Genomic DNA, 22,130 nt, shown 5'->3' with positions numbered 1-22,130 from the left:
TGCTGCAATACACAGGAGGATACATGTATCCTTTTAATATAGTGAGTTCCTTTCTTTTGGGTAAATGCCCAGCAGTGGGATTGCTGGATATATGACGGTTCTATTTTTATTTTTTTGAGAAATCTCCACACTGTTTTCTATACTGACTGTACTAATTTACATTCCCATCAACAGTGTGTGAGAGTTACCTTTTATCTTCACCCTCACCAACATCTTTTATTTTCTGTCTTTTTGAAAACAGCCATTGTAACTGGGGTAAGATGATATCTCATTGTGGTTTTGATTTGCATTTGCCTGATGATCAGTGATGTTGAAGATTTTTTCACATACCTGTTGCTCATTTTTGTCTTCTTTTGAGAAATATCTACTTCGATCTTTGGCCAGTTCTTTAAAATTTCAAGATATTAAAGGGGTGCAAATGTTTTTGTTACATAGATACCTTATATAATGCTTAAATTGGGGCTTTTAGTATGCCTGTCACCATAATAGTGTTCATTGTACCCAACAGGTAAGTTTTTACCCCTCATCTCATTCCCATGCTCTTCCATTCTTAGTTTCCAACAACCTTTATGTCTGTTTGTGTCCATGTGTACCCACTGTTTAGCTCCCAATTATTAGTGAGTACACATGGTGTTTGTTTTTCCATTCCTGAGATACTTCACTTAGGATAATGGTCTCCAGTTCTATCCAAGTTGCTGTGAACAACATTATTTCATTCCACTTTATGGCTGAGTAGTACTCCATGGTGTGTGTGTATGTATATATACGCCACATCATTTCACATTTTCTTTATCCATTCATGGGTTGATGGCCACTTAGGTTGATTCCACATCTTTGCAGTTGTAAAGTGTGCTGCAATACACAATTGAATACAGATGTCTTTTTAATAAAAAGACTTCTTTTCCTTTGGGTAGATATACAGTAGTGAGATTCCTGGATCTAATGATAGCTCTTCATTTATTTCTTTGAGGACTCTCCATCCTGTTTTCCATAGAGGTCGTACTAATTTGCAGTCCCACAACAGTGTATAAGCATTCCTTTCTCTGTGCATCTATGCCAGCATCTATTATTTTTCAATTTTTTAATGATGGCCATTTTGACAGGGGTAAGCTGGTATCTCACAATAGCTTTACATTTCATTTTATGGATGTTGAGCATTATTGCCTGTTATTTGGCCATTCATGTATCTTCTTTGGAAGAACTTGTGTTCATTTCTTTTGCCCATTTTTTAATGGGATTGGTTGTTTTTCTCTTGCATATTTGTTTGAGTTCTTTGTAGATTCTAGATATTATATCTTTATTGGATATATAGTTTGCAAATATTTTCTTCCATTCTGTAGGTTGTTTATTAATTCTGTTGATTATTTCCTTTGCTGTGCAGAAGCTTTTTAATTTGAGTAAGTCCCACTAATTTATTTTTGTTATTGCTGTATTTGCCTTAGTGGTCTTAGTCATAAATTATTTGTTTAACCCTTTCTAAAAGAGTTTTTCCTATGTTTTTTTTCTAGAAATTTTATGGTGTCATGCCTTACATTTAAGTCTTTTATCCATGTTGAATTAAGTTTTGTATATGGTGAGAGATAGGGGTTCTGTTTCATTTTTCTGCATGTGGCTATCCAGTTTTCCCAGGACCATTTATTGAATAGGGCTTCCTTTCCCCAATGTATGTTGTTGTCTGCTTTGTCAAAGATCAGTGGTTGTAGGTAGATGGTTTTATTTCTGGATTCTCCATTCTGTTTCATTGGTCTATGTCTCTACCTTTAAACCACTGCCATACTGTTTTGGTTACTATACCCTTGTAGTATAATTAGAAATCAGGAAATGTGATGACTCTAGATTTGTTCTTACTTAAGATTGCTTTGCCTATTTGGGTTCTTTTCTGTTTGCAAATGAAGCTTAGGATTATTCTTTCTAGATCTGTGAAATATGATGTAGGTAATTTGATGGGTGTTGTGTTGAACCTATAAATCATTTTGGGCAGCATGGATATTTTAACAATGTTGATTCTACCAATTTATGAGCATGGGATGTTTTGCCATTTGTTTGTGTCTTCTGTGATTTCTTTCATCAGGGTTTTGCAGTTCTCCTAGTAGAGATCTTTCATCTCCTTGGTTAAGTATATTCCTAAGTATTTTATTTTCTTTGTGGCTATTGTAAATGGTATTGAGTCCTCAATTTGTCTCTCATCTTGCCCATTACTAGTATATAGAAATGCTACTGATTTGTGTACATTTATTTTGTAACCTGAGACTTTGCTGAATTTATTTATCAATTCTAGGAGTCTTTTGGTGGAGAGTTTAGAGTTTTCTAGATATAAGAAGATATTGTTAGGAAACAGAGATAGTTTGACCTACTCTTTTCTGATTTGGATACCCTTTATTTCTTTCTCTTGCCTTCTTGCTCTGGCTAAGACTTCCAGTACTATGTGGAATAGAAATGGTGATGGTGGGCAAGACCTTTAGCCACTTTTTAATGAGATTTTTTTTGTTGTTTTTTTTTTGCTGTTGAATTATTTGAGTTTCTTGTATATTCTGAATTTAACTAAAGTGTTATTTATACTTTTAACAGTTCACACAAGGATCTGAATTTTGAATATTTTTTTGATCACTATCATGAGTCCACAAGAGGGCAGTGTCTTCCCCAGGAACTCTTAGGAAAGCTCATGTTCTCCTGTGTGTGTGTATGTATGTGCGTGTGTGTGTGTGTGTGTGTGTGTATGAGAGAGAGAGAGAGTGCGAGGGGGAGATATGAGGGGAGTGGCTTAGTGGTATAGCAGAGGTGATAAAAAGAGCATTTTTCTTCTAATTAGTACAGCAGATTCTTTTTATGACTCCTAAGGCAGAAGAATTAGAAACGTCTGAGCTACACTCATCTTTTAGAGTTTAAAATTTGAATCCTCATTGAACCAGTGGAGAAAAGAATGATGAAACCCTTCAGAGTTTTGCTAGCAATCCTGTGGCTTCAGTTAGGCTGTGAGTTTTGGGTATTTCCATAGGAACATAAAGTTCACTATTTGGAGCTATTGTCTATTCTAGGCCTGTGGGTAAAAATCATGATATATTTTTTTTTTTCTGTAACTAAGGGAGGGTGGGAGGGCTGTGAAAAAACAATTTAAATTCTAGGGAGGAAGCATCCACTACCCAACCAACCTTCTTTGTCTGAATATTGTCTTTTGCACAGGGGTGAGGAGCCAACAGGAGGTGGAGCAGACTGCCGAATCTCTCACTGTTTCTGAAGGAGACACTGCGTCTCTCAGCTGCACTTATAGTGACACTACTTCTCAGAACTTCGTGTGGTACAGACAGTATTCTGGCAGAGGCCCTGAGTTGCTGGTGTCCATATACTCCACTGGTGACAAAGCAGAAGGAAGGTTTACAGCACAGCTCAATAAAGCCAGCCGAAATGTTTCCCTGCTCATCAGAGACTCCCAGCCCAGCGACTCAGCCACCTACCTCTGTGCAGTCGGCACACAGTGCTCCCCAGGCACCTGCAGCCTGCACCCAAACCTGCTGGGGCCCCAGCAATGCCTGAAACAGACCTTAGACTGCAGGGCAGAGAAGTTTTATTTGCTCTGTAGAGGAAAATAGAAATTAAAAGTAATAATCTGGAATGTTTGATTGATTAGAAAAGTATTTTCACAATTCTGAATATAATGGAGACCCTAAAAAAATGGAAGACATAATAATGCTCTGGATGAAATGTTTTCCAGTCTTTTTTTCCACTCTAGTTTTACAATATTTTTTATTGAGGTATGACTGGCATAAAAAGGTGCATATATTTACTTTATAAAACTTGAAATTTTATAAGTTATAATATTTTTATAGAACTCCCACCCCATCTCCACTCAAGTGCAATGCCACTCCTGAATTATAAAGGATACATTTGACGGATAGATGGAAGGACTAGAGTCAGTGGGTGAGAAATGGTTAAACAAAAAGCCTAGATTGTTGTAGAGGTTAAAGATTAAAGAGGATCTATGTAGCCCATGATTGATAAAGTCTGAATCAAACTCAAAACTCCTGGTTTGAACCTAGTGGAGAGTTTATTGATCTGTGTCCTTGAATGTGGCATGGAGATAGTAGGGAACATTAGCCACAGCCATGGAGGGCCCCATACACCTAGCAGGGTGTGGGAGCACAGAATGACTTCAGATTCTTGAGAAGGATCTTGGAGTAAGTATCTAAAAAAGTTCCAGATGCCAGGGGCCTTTGTTATGGTGAGTAAACACCTGTATGGATCCATTACCAAAGACAATATGGTATTTAGAATGTTTTGGCAAATGTTGTTCAGGAGAGTTGAAAACACTGAAGATCATATGAATGTTCCCCTCTCCTGACTACATGGCACTATGGATTTGCCTTGTAACTTATACCAAGTCCAAGAAATATGTTTGTGGCCCGATGAAAAAAATGTAAAGTCACATTTATTGTAAAACTGAATCTGTGGTCTGTTAGGCATGATGTTGTTTACATAATCCAGGAGAGGGGAAAAACTTGGAAATGGAGAATTAAGATTTCTTTTCAATTTGTTCACATAGTCATTGAGGAAAAGGATGCAACTGAATCAGAATTTGCTTCAAATTCTCAATGAGCAGAACGGAGGACTCTGAACAAATATTTCCAAGTCTTGGAAGACAGATTTGAAAGGCAGAGAGGAAGAGCAGAATGTTGTGTTGGAGTCAAGATACTTAAATTTTATTTCCACTTTTATTGTGTACCTTCTGTCATCGTCCCACTCTGGAAAGAACCCGGTTGTGGTTCTGGTCTCAATATCTATTATGTAACTAATGGGCCATTTGATCTTAGGCTATACTATTATATGTATTTCAGGATTGGTTTCAAGATTAAATGAGATAATATATTGTCTTAGTATGAGTTTTTAAAAAACAGAGCCCAAATTGAGGAATTCCTTGACTATATTTTATTGAGGAAAGTAGGTTGAAACAAGGGGAAATGCTAAGCATGGGTCTGGCTCAGCGGGAGTCTTGCTTCACAACACAACACACCCCAGAGCTGCCAATCACTGTAAAACCTAAAGGTCAACCTGAGTCATGTAAATAAGTTGCCTCCTTCCCGTGTGTTTTCCTTAAACTAGACAATCACAACCCCCTCTGGGGAAAGCCTAAGAGATAATGCCATGGAGCTGAATAAAAGTGTAGCCCCACAGCTTCTCTCTCTCTCTTTTTCTTTCTCTCTTCCTGCTCTCTTCCTGCTCCCTCCCTCCGCCCCACTGCCTGGTTCCACCTCTCTAGGATCTGTAAGGAGTAAATTTCTCCTGTTTCATGCATTTTGGTTTCTCCTCCTCATTGTGTCTTATAGGACTCGGCATCTGTTTTGAATCACAGACCATTACATGTTGCCATTTCCCATATAGTCAGAATAACTGGGTTCAGGAATCCAAAGGTGGACATGGGAGTGGCTTCTCTCATGATTACACCTAATAACTCACTAATAGACTTTTATCCTCCCACCCTGGCACCTGTACACCGTGTTGATTTGGTCTTAGTCTGCAAGGGAAGAATTCTTCCACTAGAGATCACAAAAGTGATTCACTCAATGGATGATAAGTCTACCTCTTGGGCATTTTGGTCTCTGTAACTATTGAACCCACATGGAAGAAAAATATCTATTAGTTGTAGGGATTGATCCTGATTACAAAAAGAAAACTGGGTTGCTTCTACATAGTGGAAGCAAGAAATAATATGTTGGAGCCTCTTAGTACTTCCATGCTCAATGGTAAAGCTTAATGGAAAACTGCAGTAACCAAAGAAGTCAGGATAACTGAGGGCTCAGATCTTTCTTCATTAAAGTTTTGAATCACTCAACTAGACAAGCTGAGGTTTTGGCTGAGGCAGGGGAAATACAGAATAGGTACAAGTGAAACAATCTATAGATATTGATTACAATTTACCAATTACAGAAACGTAGACTGTAGTACATTTGCATATTTTCAGTTTGCTTGTTATATGTATGTGCATATTTGTAAATGCTAAACATTTTCTTCTTTCTCTCTACTTCCTATTTTTATTTTATATACAAACTGTTGGAAATTTACTTTGCAATTTAGTGTATAGATAACAGAATTTTCAGAAATAGTGTCCCTGAATTTGAAGAGTTATTAATATAATCAGCACTGAATACAGTGACCCTTGGGATTATGCATCTTCTTATTTTGGAGAAAGGATGAGACATTTTTCACTTGCAAGAAATATTTCTGTATCTTGATAGTGATACATATATAGAATTGTTTTATTGTTTTATGTGTTTTAAATGTGTGTAGAAAGTTGCATATAGAAGCTGAGTAGTCCAAGAAGTGAATTGATTTACTGACTCTTAGTTCTAAATTCACGGTTTGCCTATTTTGCGATGGTGGATTGGGACCCTTCAACTATTTTCTTTTGTCAGTTGGCACAAAGTTAAGCTCTGTCAGTAGGGCATATAGGAAGAAAGGGTTTGCTTTCTGGTTTCTGTATGGTCAGTCGAAAGGATTCAGCAGCATGGAGGCTTCTCCAGTGTCCAGCTCATGCAGAGCACCTGCACCAGGTTCCTGCAGTGCACAGTGGCCAGAGCTTCCTCTAGCACCCCTATTTTTAGGTTGTTCTGTGGAAGAGCACCTCCAGTGAGACATGACCCTGTGAATAGTTTTCCCCAGCACCTAGGGGATAGATTTTGGCAAGTTTAGAGGGTGGATTTCCAGCCATTTTGACTGGTACAGCACTACAGCGACTTCTCTGTCATCCGGTGAGCCACAGCTGTGCTTTTTCCAAGATCTGAGTCTCAGCGCTGAGCATGTGGCTGGGCCTCTTCCCTGGGCCTTCAGTCCCAGCCCTGGGAGTAGTGGCTGCACCTCATATCTGATGTTCCTACAGGAATAGGAATAGGAATAGCAGAGTTTTCTTTTCTTTGTACTATCCATTCTGTTGCTACTCTAACCCTCTGTTATAGTTAATCATTATTTATATTAAAATTTCCTGTTCAGATTACAATATAGTTTCTCCATCCTGATTGGACTAGGTTTATGCATACACCAAGGACCTCAAGCAGCTGGAGAGTATCCTGTCTCCCTACCCACTCCTGCCTGAAAAACAAAGTTGCTTGCTTGTTTTATTTATTGCTCTATTTGCTTTATTGTTTTACTTATATGATTATACCATTATGAAAAATTTTTTATAATAAAGAATTACATTAAGAATTTGGAAATATCACGTTTGTATATTATCGAAGATAATTTTGATTTTTCATATTTTGTGCATATTTGACACAAAAGTTTATTATGCCATCAAGACATATTGTAACAAATTTCCAAAGGTATTTTAACTTCAAACACAAATAGGCATTCATTCAGTAATGAGAATGTGTCTGAAGATTATAATTCCAAGTCATTCTGCTTGCATGCAACTTTCTTAATACTTCCTTGCTTTTGATTTTCTATTTCTTTAAAATGGAGTGAGAGGACAATGATAATTTTAAAACAATCTGAAGACAGAATACTTCTATCACTCTGGAACATTTTTGTGTCTTCTTTTCCAGTTAACCCACCTTTTGGAGGCAATAGATGTTCTTATTTTTATCACTGTATAATTTACTTTAACTGCTTTAGAAATTCAAATAAATGGAATCATACAGTAGGTAGTCTTTTGTGCCTGGTTTCTTTCATTCTTCATGTTTTTGACATATTCTCATGTCATTCATTACTGTTATTTCTGAGTAGCATCCTATTACATGAATATAGCACAATTTGCGTTTCCACTTAGCTGTGCATATCACTGGCTGGACACGGAATCTTTTAGGGATTAAATTTTTGGTACTATTGTTAAGGATACAAGGTTCAGGCTATCCTAGATTTTTATAATCTGTTCATGCAAGGAGAGAATGTGTCTCTAAAAGATTTTAGTTGAAACACATATCGTAAGTACTTTTATTTAAAACCCATTTCTAACATTCATTATGCTATTTAACATGTCACTAATTTTAATAATAAAAACCCTGTATCTGATATTCCCTATACTATTCAGCAAATCTTCAGATGGCACTCAAGATGTGGACAGCTGAACTCTGGTTTCCTCTGCTGTGGCCTTCCAGTAGCTGAGTACCCTGAAGTTTTCCATCTTGACCAGGTCAATTGACTCTCCTTAGAGTTGAGACTTAACTGAACTAGTACATACTCTATATCCTATGGTCTGTGTTGAAAAAGATCTAATGCAAATTATATATCCTAACAGTTTTATGTATTTATTCTTAGTAACTGATGTACACATTTTATGCATAATTTTTAGATAATTGGTCCTGCATGTTCAGAAGTTCTATAAGTCATATAATTATGATCCTTTCTCAACAGTTATTCCAGAGAAATTATTTAATATTTAAAGTCATTTTCCTATATACAGTAAATATTAAAATATTTTAAAGTTATTAGGTAACTTACAAAGAAGATTTCACTTATCTATTGTTTAATATTAAATATACAACACATCCAATACAAATTTCCAATCTTTTCAGCACATTAAAATGTTGTAAGGATAATTAGACCTCCATATACAATTCTTATGGGGATATCTAAGACAAGGGAGCACTTTTATTTAGGAAACAAATGCACCAAAACATGGGCATAAAAGATCGAATATTAAAATGTTGAAGATATTTTGTAGCTACATTTATGACTACAAGTTGCTTTTTGTTATATGTTTTATATAATAGGATATTAATAATTTACCTTATACTAATTTTCTTGGATTGCCACAACAAAATACAACAGACTGGCTGGCTTAAACAATAGAATTTACTTTCTCACAGTCTTGGAGGCTAGAAGTCTAAGATCAAGGTGTTGGCAGGGTTAGTTTCTACAGAGGCTTGCAGATGGTTGCCTTCTCACTGTGTGCTCACATGGGCTTTCCTCTCAGGGTGCACATGTCTGGGTCCAAATTTCCCTTTGTTATAAGAACATCAGTCATATTGAATTAGAGCCCACCTATATGATCTCATTTTGCTTTAATTACTTTTTTAAGGGCCCTGTTTTCACATACAGTCACATTCTGAGGTACTGGGGGTTTGGGCTTCAACATGTGAAATTTATAAACAAGACAAGTGAAGCCTCCTTTGATGAAAGACTTTAGTATTTTCACACAACGGTCATATATAATTTTGATGGTGAGGTTTTCCTGCCTTCTCTCTTTTGTCCCTCTCATATCTTAAGTATGTTTCTAGAGGGACCAGAAATGTGTAATTACAAATACAGGTAATTCATAAAATATTTCAAATTGTAAAAGAAATGAGGTAGAGGGAGCAGTGAGATAAAAACTTAAAAGCTGTTATTCAGACTTGGCTTTTTTCTCCTCTGCTACATCAGGGTATTAAATTTTCTCATGTTTAGTTTCATTCTGTTTGCACCTAAATATGAATTTCTTCTTGGCATTTTATCTCTGCCAGTTTTCTTTTCTTGCCCTATTCTCTTTTCTGTCTGGATGTTAATTTCTTTTACCTGTCTCTTTTTTCCTCTTGCTTTGATCTTACCTTTGCAGAGGCCAATTTATCTAACTTCCTATTCTCTTCTTGGACTCCTTCTTTACTGCACCGTCAGCAGAATTATCCTTCTTTTAGGATGTCTCTTTGGTGGGTGTGGTGGGTTTAGAGGTTGGGTGGGGAGCTGCTGCCTTGCACGCAGGGGACAGCAGGAAGAATCCCATTCTCTATGCTCAGCATTCTTAGGGATCATATTTTGTTTTCTTGAGCAATATGCAGCAAGATGTTTTGTTTTGATTCAATCAGATAATTCCTTTTTATGTATGTTTTAATTACTGATATGTTTGATTTCATGTTTAACATTTTGGTTTTGCTCTGCAAGTCCTTGATTTTTTCTTTCCTTTTTTTAGTGTGTCTTTTCTTGCATTGATAGTTTTCTTTTTTCTTTTTTACTGTTTTATAAAATGTAAAGTGTATTTATGTTCTTAAAAGTAAATTATATATATATAGCCTTAAATTATATACACACACACACACATTTTTATGCCTAAGGTTATTCTTTTTTTCTTTCCCCAATGTTATTCTATAACATTTTTACCTTCTATATTTCTCTCCTTATTGGGTGTACTCTTCCTCCTCCTGACTTACAATATTTAGAATCACCTCTGTGGCTGATTGGGAGAACCTATACACCAGATATATGTATCAGCTATATTTACCAACTCTGAAATTAGCTGTTAGACTACAACTCCCATAGACATTAAGAAAAGTAATAGAAAAAGAAAATCAACAAGATAATTGGAACATGAATTCACTCTCTTCTTCCTCAGGGCTGATGCTTCTCCCTGATCTCCTGACTCCCTGGAGAGCTTTTCACTACTAGCCACAGGGATTATCCCTTCACTCGCTACTAGTCTCTGCTCCTAGAGAAACATGGCACATGTGAGTGAATAGGAATGCTTTAAAAGGTTTGTTCCCGTGTTATACTACACAGTTTAGAAAAACAATGCCTTAAGTGTTCATTGACAGGGGAAGGGCTGTATAATCTGAGGTAATCCTTAATATGGTGCAATGCAGCAGTAGGCCCTTATGAGTTGTTATAATAGGTCCTATGAGATTTATTATTGAGTTTATAAAGTGAGTTACAAAAAGATATTCACAAGACATATCATTTTGTAGTGCATTTTAAAACAAGAAATGAAATAACTGTATATTTTCAGTTGTTTCACATATTAAATATTTTGTATATGTATGTAAATCTAGAGTAAAATGCCTAAAAACATCAACTCCAAATTGGTAAGATAAGGAAGGATTAGGGTAATGAGTGATGAAAGGGCCAGAATTGGGAGTGGTAATCAAAGAGAATTTTAGTCTATATGTAATGTTTTATTACTCTTAATAATTCATATATTCATGAATTCTCCATAATATTAAAACCTATAAAAATTCATAAAGCCATAATAGAGGTTTATCCATAGTCTTTTCTATTCTTCTCATTAGAAAAAGCAGAGGGAAAAATGACCACCTTCTTCATAAGGTTTTGCTGACCCGCCCATATGTAAGTATTTCTCCTGCCTCTGGGATCACAGTTTTAGTTTCCCCTCCTCTTAAGGTCCTACTCTTTGATTTTATTACAGATATCCAGTAGACAGTAAACTAGTGTCTAATCCCCTTTTATATTCTTAAAATCTAGTAAGTTACTCACTTATAAAACATCTATAGGATGTTTTTGGATTTATTTAAGACTAAAATTAGAGAAATCAAATGAATAGCACAAGATGAAAATTGTCAAATTACTTTAAGATATTAAATTCCATGAAATGACATTTTAAATGTGGTAGCTGGTTCATTATTAATCCCCCCTTTCAGTCTAGGTGGTTATTTTTTTTTCTGACCATATGCATTTCCTTCATCAGAAAACATGAAGTGAATGGCGCTGGGGTTATGAGACTGCTGAGGAGTTAGTTGGTCCCAAGTGTTGTTAGTTGATGGTTTCAGTCCACTAGGGGGCAGTCTCGGCTTTACCAGAAGTGAAGACTTTTTCTGATGGTCCTGGGGGTTGAACAATTGAAGAAGGAGACCAGAGAGCTTGTGAGTCAGTCAAATCACAGATGGCAAAGGGTGGGAGTGTTTGTGGAAAGTTCATCTCAGGTTTTCAGCTCTGACATTCCATATAAAACCTCAGAAAGCTGGAGCCCATATCTCTGCAAATCCACTGTGAGGATGATTTTCTGAGCAGAGCGTAAGGGAACTGGAGTTTACTGGGCATTGCGAACATGGAAGCGCAACAGAAAACATCTCCATTACCTGTTTTCAATTCTTCAATTTTTGTGACTAAACTTCCTGAAATTCATTCACCTAGAAATTATTCCAAATACCCCTGTATCTGATCTACTCGTGTATCTTTGAGACTAGAAGCAACAAAAATAAACAGAAGAGAAGAAAAGAGAAAAAATAAAGAGCAAAAGTAGAAAGAGAAAAGGGAGAGGACAGTATCTAATTTGACCAGCATGTGTGGCTGATCAGAACAGCTGTGTGGCCTGCAGGGTGTGTGGGGAAAGGGCTGGACAGAAGGGGACAGGTAGAAATTATATCACAGTGAACATTATACATGTCTTCTGTTTTTTTTCTAACCAACCAAACTCCTAGTTGAGAACATTTCCTTTGCAGATGATGATCTCCTGATATAAGAAACTCTATTTACTTCTCATACACAATGCATACTGTCAAATATTTTTCCTTTATTAGAATTTTCATAAAATTAAATTCTGAAATTTTCTGTCATGGTATGTAATTTGGGAAATGGTCAGTCTTATATGATTCTTAAAGGCTCTGTTTAACCCAATTGAGACATGGATTCTTCTCAGATGTATCATTCCCTTTCCTTACAAACTATCCCCAAAACTTCTCTTACATAAAGTGTTTTAACAAAAAAAATCTCTATGTCTTTAATACATTGGAAACACTGCCTCCTACCCCACAATGTTCACATTCACAGTTTGGAGAGATGACTGTCAGTCTCACTGGGCCGCTGTGGGTGGGGCTTCCTGTCAAGATGAATGATTGGTGCTCAGTGAGTCTGGTGGAACCTGATGACAGTAAGAACAGGTTTGTCTGCACCCAGATGCTACACCCTCTAGGGCAGGGACAAGGCACCCCAGCGACCAGGAAGGGGCCATGGAGAGGAGACTGGGAGCTCTGCTGGGGCTTCTGTGGCTCCAGGTTTGCTGTGAGTTGGGGCCGTGCCAGAAGGGGGACTGGGGAGAGTTCCACAGCTCACAGGGGAAGGGGAGGTGACATGAAGCTCTGGGATTGTCCTATGTCCTCAAGAGTGTTTCTTGGGATGTGTTTCAGGTTTGGAAACTGCATCAGTGATTCCCCAGTGACATCACATGTGTTTGCTTTTCTCTTTCCAAGCAGGGGTGAGAGGGCTGGAGGTGCAGCAGAGCCCTTCAGTCCTGAGTCTCCAGGAGGGATCCAGCCCTACTCTGAGGTGCAATTTTTCTGCTACCGTGTACAGTATGCAGTGGTTCCGACAGAATCCTGGGGGCGGCCTCATCAATCTATTTATCATGACTTCAGGGACAAAGCAGAACTGAAGGTTAAATTCAACAATGAATTCTAAGGAACTCTATAGTACCCTACACATCACAGCCACCCAGCTGGAGGACTCAGGCACCTACCTCTGTGCAGCGCAGGACGCACAGTGCTCCCAGGCAGTCTGTGGCCTGAACCCAAAGTGCAGCTGGGCCTGCAGCCCAACCCCTTCCATGGGGTGGGGGAGGGAGGGATGTTGCCCCCACAGTACCATTTGCACAGCTTTGGGTGTTTTGATTTACATCGTAGCACTTTTATCTCACCTAAAATTTGACAGTTTCAGAACTGCTATTTTCACTTGTTTTTATGTACTGTTTTCTCCCAGAAATTCCTTTGTAGGGAAAAGCTTTGAAATAGAGCCATTGGAGCAACTGATAAAGATGTCAAGTCCCCAATGTAGTATTAAAAGAGATCTCTTGTTAGAGAGCATATAAATTATTGTGATAAAAAAGTCTTGAAAAAAGACATGCTGATCGACAAATAGAAAAGTGATGATGACTCAGTATCTCAGTTAATTGTAGATGGTTCAACTTTCCAGGAAAAGGGAAGAGAGCATGTGTATTTTTTTCAATGCTTACATTCATATTTTTCACTCCTGGGACCCATAACAAATATAATTAAAAGAATACAGAATGTCACTGAGTGTCAGGCACTCTCCCTAGCTTATTACATATATTTTCTAGGTACTGACAATATTTTATAAATGGGTACTTTCTCCTCAATTTGCATATGAATAAACTGAGCATTATACAGCATAAGTTCTTGCCTGAGCTCTCATAATTATTAAACTAGCGAAGCAGGGCTGGGATTCCCTCTCAGGAAGTCTGACATCACAGCATGTACTCTGAGCTACCTTGTATAGAAGTCTTTTCAGAATCACAAAATGGAAATTAATTCTGTTAATAAAGGTGCACAATGTGTTCACATACATTACTGACAAAAATATTCATTTTGTTCATTTCTAAATAGCATGCTTTAAAGGAGAGCTCATTTTTATTTTGTTAAATTAAAATCCACTTGTGTTCTTTGCATTTTAATGATCTATTGGTCATGATTTTGTAACATTATTTAAGGTCTGGGAAAGGGAGCAACAAGCCTTTAGGGCTAACTTAAAAGAAACCATTGTGTGCTGTGGCCGCAGACCAAGGCTTGATAACTAAACTCAAAGTTTAAACCTGCGTGTGCATCAATTCTAATTATTGTAGACATCAGTCTTGCAAGATATTTTATGTTAATGTGAGGGCATGGACTAGGAAGAAGTGGGACCCTGAGAACCAAGATGAAGACAAGCCAGTGGACTCCAGTGAAGCTGGGAGCGGGCCAGCTTCGTGGACATGTGACCTATGCAGTCCCACAGGCCTGGCTCTCACAAAGGGTGTGGTGCTTGGTTCAATGCTCTGTTATTGCTGCCTTGACATTCTTAATAATTTCATCTTTGAACTTATGTTTTGAAGTGAATTTGATAAGAGGACTGAGCATGTGCATGAGCAGAGGAGATGCACAGGGGAGCAGGACACAGGACAAGGACATATGCAGGCTCAGGTTCATGGGCTCAGTGGACAGCCTGTGAGTTGAGAGTTTGTCAGGCCATTCCAAGGGCCCGGGCACACTCCGGGCTGTCTAGTGCTCTGCGGATAACCAAAGGGTTGGTAGTAAATTTTGTCAGTAAATTATTACAAAATAAAATTGTAAGCATGAATGATGCATTAAAACATTGGGGAGTTAGAACTCTGGTCTTGAAAATTGATCTAATATTACAAAGTGAATATCTGCAGGTTTAGAAATAGAAATTAAGTATAAAGATAATTTGATAGAAAAAAACACTATTTTCATGTGAAGTTTTGAATGAACCACTTATTAACAGAGAGGATAATGTTCTAATTAATTTTTCTTATAATTGAAGATGCAGTGATAGTATGCATAAACAAGCTTTGTGAACTATATATATATTGTGAAGTCACTTTCAGTTTCTTATACAACTTCCATAAGTTACGGAAAATTTCAGAGGGAACATTAAAATGTTATATAAATTTACATTTAAAATGAAATTTATATTCATATGAAACTGATTTACTTTAGGAATTAAGTCATTTTAGAAAAATTGTTTCGCAGGGAACATGAACCATTGATTTACTAAAATTTACATTTCAATTAATTCATCAGATGATAATGTTAACATTGTCACAGTATATAAAATATTCTTTTTTTTTTTTTTTATATATATATTTTTTTTATTTCAGCTCATCATGGGGGTACATAAGTTTAGGTTATATACATTTTCCATGTCCCACCCATCCCCCCGAGTCAGAGTCCAGAGCTCCAGTATCAGCTGCATCAGTGAAATATCCTTCTCAAAGTTAGAAATGATGAAAAATCTATTTAAGATCTTGCATTTACTGGGAGAACTTGCATCACTTTCAATTGTAGTGCTTGAAAATGAAATTGCTAAATTTTGTTAACGGAATAAGTTATTTTGCAGAAAAGTGAGGTAGAAAAATCTTATGATTAATTAAGATCACATTAATAAAGTATTATTGTTATATTATATAAAATTATGACACCACTTTTTGAGCAAGTTGTAAATTTATGTTGTTTCCCATGTATCATAATAAACCCTATTGTGTTTTACAAGTAATAAAATATTTTTTAAAGAAACCTTTATATTTTATTACCTAATGGCACATTTTCTCTGCTTTTGAACAAGGAATCCCAACATTTTATTTTTCACTGGGTCCCACAAAGTATGTAGCCAGCTCTGGAATCTTGAACCCCCAAACTGACCTTGCAGGAAGGGAGCTTGAAACCAGGAAACAAGCAAGATGTTTGGGAAAGTGCCTTTTGCTTTACGTATTAGCAACTCGTCTACTTCTTTCAGGTTCTCCAAGTTGCTGAGGTGTATGTGTTGTGTTTCCTTCAAGAAAGATATGATATGTTATACATATAGATATAAGAAATGAATCTCCAGAAAGGAGCATCCTGCTTACCCATGGCTTAGCCATGGAGTCCACTCAGATATCACTGCCTGTGATGGTCTTTACACTTTGTGAGTAAAGTCCCATTTTACTATGGATTTAGGCTCCTCTTGATCCATCACTGAGGGTAGAGGAGGAATGAAAACCCAGATAGGAACTCATCCTGAGGATCCTGTCTCCACTTTTGAAGAGCCCAAGGATTGGTTAGGGGTAATCTCAGACCCACTAAATTGCAGGTGGGTGTGAAAATAAATGGTTTTGGAGTTCCATGAGGCAGGGTAATTTCTCCCCATTCTCCTATCACTGCATGTTGCACGCAACCAGTCCTCAGTAAATATCTGCTTTGTTAAATTGCAAAGGATTTTAGAACTTTAAAAGCTTTTAGAAATCCTTCAGTGTAGAATCATTTTACAAACAGAGAACCTATATCCAAGATGCCAGTATGAAACAAATAGATAGTAAATGAGATGGGAGTAGAAAGAAACTAGAGTTCCTCACTTCCTCCTTAGCATTCTTTCTTTCTGCCATTCAACCAGGACCATATTGCTGAGCAAAGAGAAACTGTCTAATGGAAGCCCAGCCACTTTGATCTCTGCAGTTTGGGACCAGGAAAGCCTTGGTCCAATCAGTTCGACCATGAGAATGGAGAGTTCCAATTTTTGTAAATGTTTGCCCTTTTGGGCAGGAAAGGAGATTCATACTGAGCCACTGTTCTTCTACTAGCAAATCATTCCATCACTGGCTTCTCCTGGAATGAGCCGAAAGTGATGGTGCCATCCCCAATACCCAGATGTATTTCTAAGGACTTGCCTAAAAATTGCAAGGTATATTCATTATGCCATGTGGACATGCCTTGAAGGAAGGATATGAACATAATGATCATCACTCATACACTGTCAAAAAAATGATCATTGAAAGTGGGAAGCTAAGAACAACATTGTCCTTATTAGCTGACAGTCCATGAAGGTGCTAAAAAAGCCTTTTTGGGCCAACACTTTGACAATGGTCAGGCAATATTCAATGAAATAATTATGGGCTTGGAATTCTGTCCAGGGAATGGCTATACCGGTACTGTAGTTAATATATGGAACACTGTGCTCCATGTGAGTGGTCATATTCAGACCATTACATTTAGTTCTGGACACCATAACTCAAAAGGGCAAATATTGACCTCAGGTATCTATCTCTAGGAACAGAGAAACTGGTCCAGTGAAGGATTAGGGTATTCTATTGAATGGAGAATGGGTGAGGGAAGAGAAGATGATTAGAATGAAAAGCTTTATATATGTAAAAACATAGATTTTATGTATACATATATATTTATATATTGAGTTGAGATTCTTCATCATAGCTGTATTTAAATCTTTAAGGGTGTGAGATGTGAATAAGAGATTAGATTTATTCTTTGTAACTCTCAGGGACTAGTGAGTACAAATCACAGAAAGGGGCTTCCCTTCTGGAAAGAAGTCTTGGTTTCCTAGGAACCATTTCTCATGGTCAGATCTTTAGGGTCAATTTCATATTTGTACTATTCCCCTGGGAAACATAGGTAATATTTAGGCTTCCCTAATATTAATTCTTTCAGAGGTAATCAAAATATTGTGAAATTAAAGTAAATGAGAAAGGGTTTTTAGAAGAGGGACATAACCCTGAAAACTGACAGGACTGAATGACTTTATCAGTATCTTTGTGAAGAACATTATAGTGGTGTTGGGAGAAAAATTATAGTGTAAAATCTAAGCCAGCAATGGCCAAAGCAGCAAGAATCCATGACAGGAGGGTTGGCTCATCCTTTAGAGGATAGTTCTACTACAGATAGGTCATTGCATTAAAGGACATGCCATATTGAAATTATCAATTTTGATTTCAGAAGATACAAGCACTTCTATAACAAACTTGCATGTAGTTACATTTTTTAAATCTGCAGCCCAATGTTTTCTGAGAATTTCTCCTCTCTCATTCAGCATTTTGCAGAATGCAAGCCATACAGCAATAGGAAGAGATTTCTTAAAGCATGGCAGGTTTCTCATTGCAAACCAACAATCTATGGCTCACACTTTCCTATGTTTGGAGTATTAAGAATTCATGGAACTTATCCCCCTGCATCTTCATCACTGTGATTTAATTCCTTACTTTTTATTACAGTCACGTTTACTGAAGAAAGATTCCACATCTCGATTCTTGGTACTCCCAATTCTCTGGGAATAGCAAAGCCCTGGGCAAGACCAGGCATGGCGGAGCAGAACCTGAGATCAGAGGCACTTGAAATAGACTAGTCTTCTCTCTCTCACTCTAGTCTTTGGCTTACATGTTCCTTTAGGAAACAACGTTTCTGAATGACAGACAAATCATGATGGTACATTTGACTGAAAAGGAAAGTATTAAGTTTTTTCTTTGATCATTGTGTTTTCCTCATTTCAAATATGTAAAATTGATCCATCATTGAATAAACACCAACAGCATCTACCTCTTTCCAATTTATTAATAATGACTTAGAAGCATGTATAAATATAAATCTCGATCTCTACACTCTTATTGTGCTTTTTTTTTTTTTTTTTTGAGACAGAGTCTCACTTTGTTGCCCAGGCTAGAGTGAGTGCCGTGGCGTCAGCCTAGCTCACAGCAACCTCAAACTCCTGGGCTTAAGCGATCCTCCTGCCTCAGCCTCCCGAGTAGCTGGGACTACAGACATGCGCCACCATGCCCGGCTAATTTTTTGCTATATATATTTTTAGTTGGCCAGATAATTTATTTCTATTTTTTAGTAGAGACGGGGTCTCGCTCAGGCTGGTCTCGAACTCCTGACCTCGAGCGATCCACCCGCCTCGGCCTCCCAGAGTGCTAGGATTACAGGCGTGAGCCACCGCGCCCGGCCTCTTATTGTGCTTTTAATCTCTGCTCTAAAAACCTAATTTGTTTCACCTATTGCTGCTTTTATGCATCTGAGTCCCTCATATGGTAAGAGAATATTTACTCAGGAAGTACCACAAGATGTGACCACAAGATGGTAGTGCACCTCTGTAGTTGCAAAATATGCAGAGGGTTCCTTTTAGTGGATTCTGAATGAATAGTCTTATGACAGAAGCAGAGCCTTTTCTTATTGGCTGGGTAGACACTGTGAAATACCACTATGAGTGCTGGAGAAAAGAGGGACAACCATATGACACAAGTAGCTCTCATGGCTGGAGATTGCAGGTCTATGACTGATCCTAATTAGGAAGAATAATGATGACATCCATTCAAGTTTTATTTATGTTCTTGTGGCTGCAGCTGAACTGTGAGTTGAGGAATTTTGGGAAAAAGAGTATATTAGTGGATGCTTTTTATATGTCCAGAAGAAAACTTGCTTTATTCAGGCTTCCTCTAGTTCCTGTAGAAAAGGAAAATTCTAGGGAATAATTACCTGACAACCCTTCTCCTTTCTCTGTCTTTTTCTTTGTGAACAGGTGTAAGTGGAGAAGAGAATGCGGGGCTGCGTCCTCCTACCCTGAGTGTCCAGGAAGGAGACACCTCTGTTATCAACTGTTCTTATTCAGACAGTGCCTCAATCTACTTCCCTTGGTATAAGCAAGAGCTTGGAAAAGGTCCTCAATTCATCATAGACATTCGTTCAAATATGGACAAAAAGCAAGAACAAAGATTCACCGTTTTATTGAATAAGACGGCCAAGCATCTCTCCCTGCACATTGCAGGTACCCGACCTGGAGACTCAGCTGTCTACTTCTGTGCAGAGAGTACACATTGCGTCCCAGGCACCTGTAACCTATACCCAAACCTGAGACTGGAGCTGAAGCCACACTGCCTTTCCTTTGGCATAGACCTTCAATTTACATAGTATAAAGTGAATAGTTAGATGAAGAGATGCATAGGGCAAGGTATCAGGGAAGAGGAACCAAACTTCCATGCCCTCTCTGGCCATGTCACCCTCCCTGTGTTTGGCAATCCGGAAATTCCATGTAATGGATTCTTGGAGGGAATTAGTGAAGTTTTACTTTGTATTCCAGGCTTTAAAGATGACTTTACCTTTGCTATTCAGACTCCTCTTCTATAAAGAACCCCTTAGTATCATTATCACAGTTCCTATGACAGATGGACTTTTTAACTCTTACGTTTCAAAAATTGCTTTTGTTATTGTTTTCTGATTATAAAACATTACATGCTAAATATGGAAAATAAGAAATTGATAATTATGTGCTTGTATAAATTTCTGCTGTTTGGTTAATACCTTCATAGATTCTTATTAAAATATGAGCATGATTTTTCACTTAATATTGTGTCCTGAATTGACCACTTCTCACTTCATCAAATCTTCTCAAACACATGCTTTTTTATAGCTCCATGAGAGATTTGTATAAGTCACAGTGATTTTTATTTTCTCACTCTCTATACCTGTTGTAAAATTTGACAGCACTTTCTACTTGCTGTTTCTGGTTGAGAAAATGTGACTTGGGTTTTCCTTTAGAGTCTAGATAGGATATATACTGTTTGTGTGTTTGAGGGAAGTTAGGATAGGAAATGATTTGAGAATGTGAGCTTCAGATTAGACTCACCAATCTAGTCTTCTTTTTCAAAATCTTATTAGTATCTGTTCATATTTACCCTCTCACAGAATTAAGAAGGGAGAGTTGTGAGTTTTAATCACTGCTGGATCTGCAGAACCTAGCATAAGCTTTTTCACATAGTTAATAATCGGTAGATGTTTGCTAATAAAAGATGCAAAAAGTGAATTCTGCTATGGTATACTCAAAACTTTAATTTAGGCTTTGTGATTAAGTTCATAAATTGATTTTTGAAGAATAAAACTCCTTAAAATTGTATTTGATTGCATGATTATTCAAGAATGTTATATTTCTTGCTGTTTATCTATGCCTTTCTTTCTCCATAAAGTTTCATTGTTTTACGATAGTTATAAATTTATTCCCAGATATTTAATTTCTTTTGCTACCTTTATGTTTCTTTTGGGGGTATGTGGGACAATTTTTAATATATATATTTTCAGCTACCTTACTCAATTCTTCGTAGTGGACTGCAGAAAGCATTTGGACTAATAGTTAATTTTTTAGATAGTTTGCTACAATATCCCTGCCTCACTTTCATATTGTGACTGAGTTAAACTTTAGGACAAGTTTCTTTTTAAAGTGGTATCCTCAAATAAAAAAAAATAAATAAAGTGGTATCCTCTAGTGTCGTAGATAAATCAATGGAAATAAAGAATTGCATAAATAGTTAATTCCCTAATTCTCCCACCCCTGGTCAAGAGTAGGTTAATTTTAAGATTCGTCAAATTCTTCCTATGAATGGATATAATTGGCAATGGATATGGTGAGAATGATCCCTTTTAGCTGAGTTTATGGTTGTTAGGTATTAGCTAAGTGACTTGTTCTTAGGGAAACTCATTGGATTAAATTACGATTAAAACAGTGGAACAAGAATGGTCAGTCTTGTGGTCCAGCACCTCAACTGGCTTTTATTATTAGTGTTTCTATACCACTAGCTCCTGTCAAGTAGAAGCAAGTTGACTCTTGGTTGGCCCATTTTCTCCAAGACTGAAAATGGAGTGAGTGGGAATCGTGATTTATGTTATATTGGTGTATTTCTAGGTTAAAAGAGAGAAAGAGTGTAATCGCTATTGGTTTGATTGCTGTATCTTCTTTAGGTGGCAATTTTCCCAAAAGATAGAAACAAAAATTCTTTAGCCAGAGTGTGCAGAGCCAGTACACAGTTAGCTCAGATCCAGACACATTTAAGCTTTAAACCTTAACAGGTAATAAAATTTACTGTAAAACTACCTTTTGAGTTTGGCATAGAATGAAACAAATAGATCAATGGAACTAAATACTTAGGTTGGTGCAAAAGTAACTGCAATTTTGGACCATTAATTTTAAATCATTGTAACTAGGCTCAAACACATCTTTATTAATCAAAATAGGAACCATTACAATAAACATATTGTTGCCAATGAGATATAAGTTTATTTCTGTAGCGTAAAAATCCGTGCTTTGGGATTCAGTGAACTCTTGGAAAGTATTTTCTGCATCCTGCTGGTCGTGGAAGAGTTTTCTGTGCCAAAAGTGGTGGACATGTTTGAAGAAGTGGCAGTCTG

The 22,130-nt window shown here is 37.2% G+C and overlaps 2 gene segments (V, D, J or C); both read left to right on the top strand.

Annotated features, from left to right (window-relative positions):
• Positions 1 to 2,919: 2,919 nt before the first annotated feature.
• Positions 2,920 to 3,587, top strand: LOC123630480. The segment is given in 2 exon segments: positions 2,920 to 2,972; positions 3,181 to 3,587. Coding segments are annotated over 2 exon segments (459 nt in total).
• A 15,481-nt stretch (positions 3,588 to 19,068) lies between these two features.
• LOC123620734 lies at positions 19,069 to 20,211 on the top strand. The segment is given in 2 exon segments: positions 19,069 to 19,304; positions 19,474 to 20,211. Coding segments are annotated over 2 exon segments (441 nt in total).
• Positions 20,212 to 22,130: the final 1,919 nt, after the last annotated feature.

This window comes from Lemur catta, chromosome 1 (assembly GCF_020740605.2).
Source record: "Lemur catta isolate mLemCat1 chromosome 1, mLemCat1.pri, whole genome shotgun sequence".
NCBI classification, from domain to species: domain Eukaryota; kingdom Metazoa; phylum Chordata; class Mammalia; order Primates; family Lemuridae; genus Lemur; species Lemur catta.
The sequence above is the reverse complement of the archived record's forward strand: the minus strand, read 5'-3'. Positions and strand labels throughout refer to the sequence as shown.